At 38.5% G+C, this 3,817-nt stretch overlaps 1 protein-coding gene across 1 annotated transcript in view; it reads right to left on the reverse strand.

Moving 5' to 3' along the window:
• The window catches only part of LOC107672988 (UHRF1-binding protein 1-like), a 40,448-nt gene that overhangs the window by 6,490 nt on the left and 30,141 nt on the right, over window positions 1-3,817 (reverse strand). The window contains exons 15-17 of the mRNA XM_016466390.1: window positions 2,118-2,287; window positions 1,885-2,024; window positions 1,369-1,525 (exon numbers count right to left, since the gene is read on the reverse strand). Of these exons, the coding sequence (XP_016321876.1) occupies window positions 1,369-1,525; window positions 1,885-2,024; window positions 2,118-2,287 (467 nt within the window). The remainder of the gene's footprint in view (window positions 1-1,368; window positions 1,526-1,884; window positions 2,025-2,117; window positions 2,288-3,817) is intronic.

Raw genomic sequence — 3,817 nt, forward strand, 5'->3', positions numbered from 1 at the left:
TTTTCTTACAAAAACGCATCGATTCGCTACAGAAGGCCTTTGTTCACCCCCCGGAGCCATGTGAGACACTTTTTTTAATGGATGGGCGCTTTTTATTTAACTTCTTTTGGACTGAAGCAATGCAACACCCGCTGAGTGGCATTAAACAGCTTAAAAGATCAAAGACAATTTTTAATATAACTCCGACTGGATTCGTCTGAAAGAAGAAAGTCATATACACCTAGGATGCCTCGGGGGTGAGTAAAACGCAGCCTAATTTTCATTTTTGGGTGAACTAACCCTTAAAGGTGTTTTAACTCTAAACCGTCGCTTCTGGCCAAAATATGAGTCCATAATCCATAATAACGCTTCCTCCAGTGAAAAAGTCCATCCCCTCTTGTACTTTTACATTAAAATCCACTCACATATTTGTTTGGAACTGTTTTGGACTGTTTTCGTTTGTAAACGGTGCTTGATTTCACTCAGACGAGATGACATTTTCACCAGAAAAGGCAAAATTATGAATTGAGGACTCGTATTTTAGCCAGAAGCAACGATTTGAATTTAAAAACGACTTGATGGATTTGTTTCTATCAAACACATCTTTTCGCTTCACAAGATGTTAATTGATGGATTGGAGTCGTGTGGATTACTTGTGAATTATTTTGAAGTTTTTATCAATGCCAGGACACACCAAGCCAACTTCAAAAAATTAGTGACGACAAAAGCCAATGTTGTTGCCTCGTATCAACTGTGTCTGGACCAAAACGCTGCGCTTGAACACAGACTACAGCTGATTGCAAACTAGCACGTGCCTTTTGTGCCTGCATGAGAGGAGTTAACTGTCTATATCAGCAGCTATCAATAGTATAGATTCATCATTCAAAAGGAGAAACAGAAACAATATACAAGCAGATATACGCAGACATACAAAACATAAAGCAGTGCTTGCTTACCATTTTGAATAAAATGTTGATAATTTTCATAATTTTAAGCGGCTCATGTTATGAAAATATTATATATTATATAAAACACCATTCAGCTGTTTGGACTCTCATTCTGACGGCACCCATTCACTGCAGAGGATCCACTGGTGAACAAGTAATGTAATGGTGAACTATTCCTTTAATGATGTGTGATCTTATGAAACAGATGTGTCCAACAGACTCGCATGTACGTTTGTCGACTTCTGAGAAACTGAATTAGCACAAGGTCATTCGAACTGGTGCTGACAGTGAAAGCGATCACTATTGGAATCTTGGGGATGTTTGGGCAGGAGATTCATGTAAACAGTGTTGTGCCTAAAGTTAATTTAAACAAAGCGGTCAAAAAAAGTGGCCAAATTATTATTTTGGCATTCACATTTATGGACACATTTAGCATCCTAACCCTCAGTCAGTGCCAGTCCCGCCAGCAGGTCTATGACTTTATGGTTGCTATGTTGTTTAGGCACAAGCTCTTGGGCTTCCAGCGCCACCACGATATCTTCACCACACTTCTCCGTCAGGCACCCTATTCGCCTCAGACACAGAACTAACACAGACACCTGAAATAAAATCAGAGCGTTCATTAAAAATCACACAACCAACTAAGATCACAGTAAATGCTACTGATCAATCCTGAGCACTGATTGATTACTAAACTTCCCCTCGGCAATCACTAAAGTACTTGCCTCACAGGCATTAAAGCCAATGTTAAAACATGTTTACTGTTTGAATATGGGCAAATGTGATATAAACTCATGGTCACGTTATGCTTTCTTTGCCATATGGATTTTATAAGCACATGATAGTGAGCAAATGATTATCAGTTTTATGATGCATTTTCTGAAGTTCTTCCATGCAGAGAAAAAGTGGCAGGTGTTTAGCCATCTATATGCGCTACAGTGCGCTAGATAAAACTCACCATATCTTGGGCAATGTCTTCCGTGCTCTGGGACAGAGAGCTGCTGAGGTCTGCTGACGACCCTTCTGTTCCTGGAGCTGGACTAACACAGCTGCCTGAGACACCCGTACCATTAGGACGCAACGACTCCACACCAGACTCTGAATCACAACAACACAAACACACATGACTTCAAGATACTGACAGTTCTGGTTCTAGTTTTTAAAATAAAAGTGCATTGAGTGTTGCTGTACCTGAGTCCATGAGGATGACAAAGTTTTCACTGATGTCACTATCAATGGACAAGCCATTGTCCGCCAGACTACCCTCTAAAATGGCACTGTCACAGGAATTTTGGGAAGGCGACTGTTTCATGTTTCCCATTATGGAGGGACTGGACTCTTCTGGATGTGCACTTAGCTCCCTACAGAAGTCATTTCAACATGATACTTGAGTTGAATTATGTGCTATTAACCGCACTGACGGAAAGTGCTGAGCATAACTAATTAAACATAATAAAGGGATAGCTAATTAAAATTGTCATTAATTACATTCCAAACCCATACATCTTTCATTCACTTTCCAAACACAAATGAATATATTTTCAGTGAAACCTGAGTGTTTTCTGTCCCTCCATTGAAAGTCCATTCCACCAGAACTTTGAGGTTTTAAAAAGTTAATAAAGACCTAAAGTAATCCATATGAATCGAGTGGATTAATCTGCAAATAATTTAATTTAGGCTTTTATTTACGTGTAACATTGCATATATCAACGTACATACATAGAGCACATCAAATATGGTAAAGAGAAGCTCAATGGTAGTAGCCTCACACGCAAGAACAAACCTCATTGGTTACTGTGTATCAAGCAAGTACGGTGAAGTTTACTTTATTTTATGTGCTCTAAATATTTCTGTTGATCAATGTTTATTTGCTTAAAAAAAAGAATCACATCTGTCTATCACATAAAATGATCAAGTCTCTTCAGAAGACTTTGATTAAACTGCTTGATTCATATAGATTACTTTTATGATGTCTTTATGAACTTATTGAATCGTCAAAGTTGTGGTCAACAGAGGGACAGAAATATCTCAGCTTTCATTAAAAATATATATTCATTTGTGTTTTGAAGATGAATTAAAGTTGTATGGATTCATAACAACATGAGAGTGAGTAAATGATAAAAGCATTTTCATTTTTGTGTGAACTATCCCTTTAAGACTACAGGCCGTCGTACCAACAATGTGCAAATTTACTGTCTGTAACTATGCTTAAACTGCTTTAAATACAGTCCAATGTTCTTCCTTAAACCAAATACAGACATTCACTAGAATAGCCACAAGCAGTATCAGCTCTTTTCAATTATGTACTGTGTGCACTGCATGTGAGCTCAAAAAAATACATTGTTTCAAGCTTAAAGGGATAGTTCACCCAAAAATGAAAATGTGATGTTTATCTGCTTACCCCCAGGGCATCCAAGATGTAGGTGACTTGGGTTCTTCAGCAGAACACAAACGAAGATTTTTAACTCAAACCGTTGCAGTCTGTCAGTCATATAATGGAAGTGAATGGAAATCACGGCTTTGAGAGTCAAAAAAAACATACTCAAACAAAACCAAATTAAACCCTGCGGCTCGTGATGATACATTGATGTGTAAAGACACGAAACGATCGGTCTGTGCAAGAAACTGAACAGTATTTATATCGTTTTTTACATCTGATTCACCGCAATGTCCGAACCGTCGTGTTCTCAACAGCTGGCGCGTGAGGCGTCTTCTTCTTCGGCTGTTGAGAACACGCTCAGGACAGTTTGGACATTGCGGTGAATCAGAGGTAAAAAACGATATAAATACTGTTCAGTTTCTCGCAAAGACCGATCGTTTCGTGTCTTTAAACATCAATGTATCGTCACGAGCCGCAGGGTTTAATTTGGTTTTGTTTGTGTATGTTTTTT

This window comes from Sinocyclocheilus anshuiensis, unplaced genomic scaffold (assembly GCF_001515605.1).
Source record: "Sinocyclocheilus anshuiensis isolate Anshui unplaced genomic scaffold, SAMN03320099.WGS_v1.1 scaffold453, whole genome shotgun sequence".
NCBI lineage: Eukaryota > Metazoa > Chordata > Actinopteri > Cypriniformes > Cyprinidae > Sinocyclocheilus > Sinocyclocheilus anshuiensis.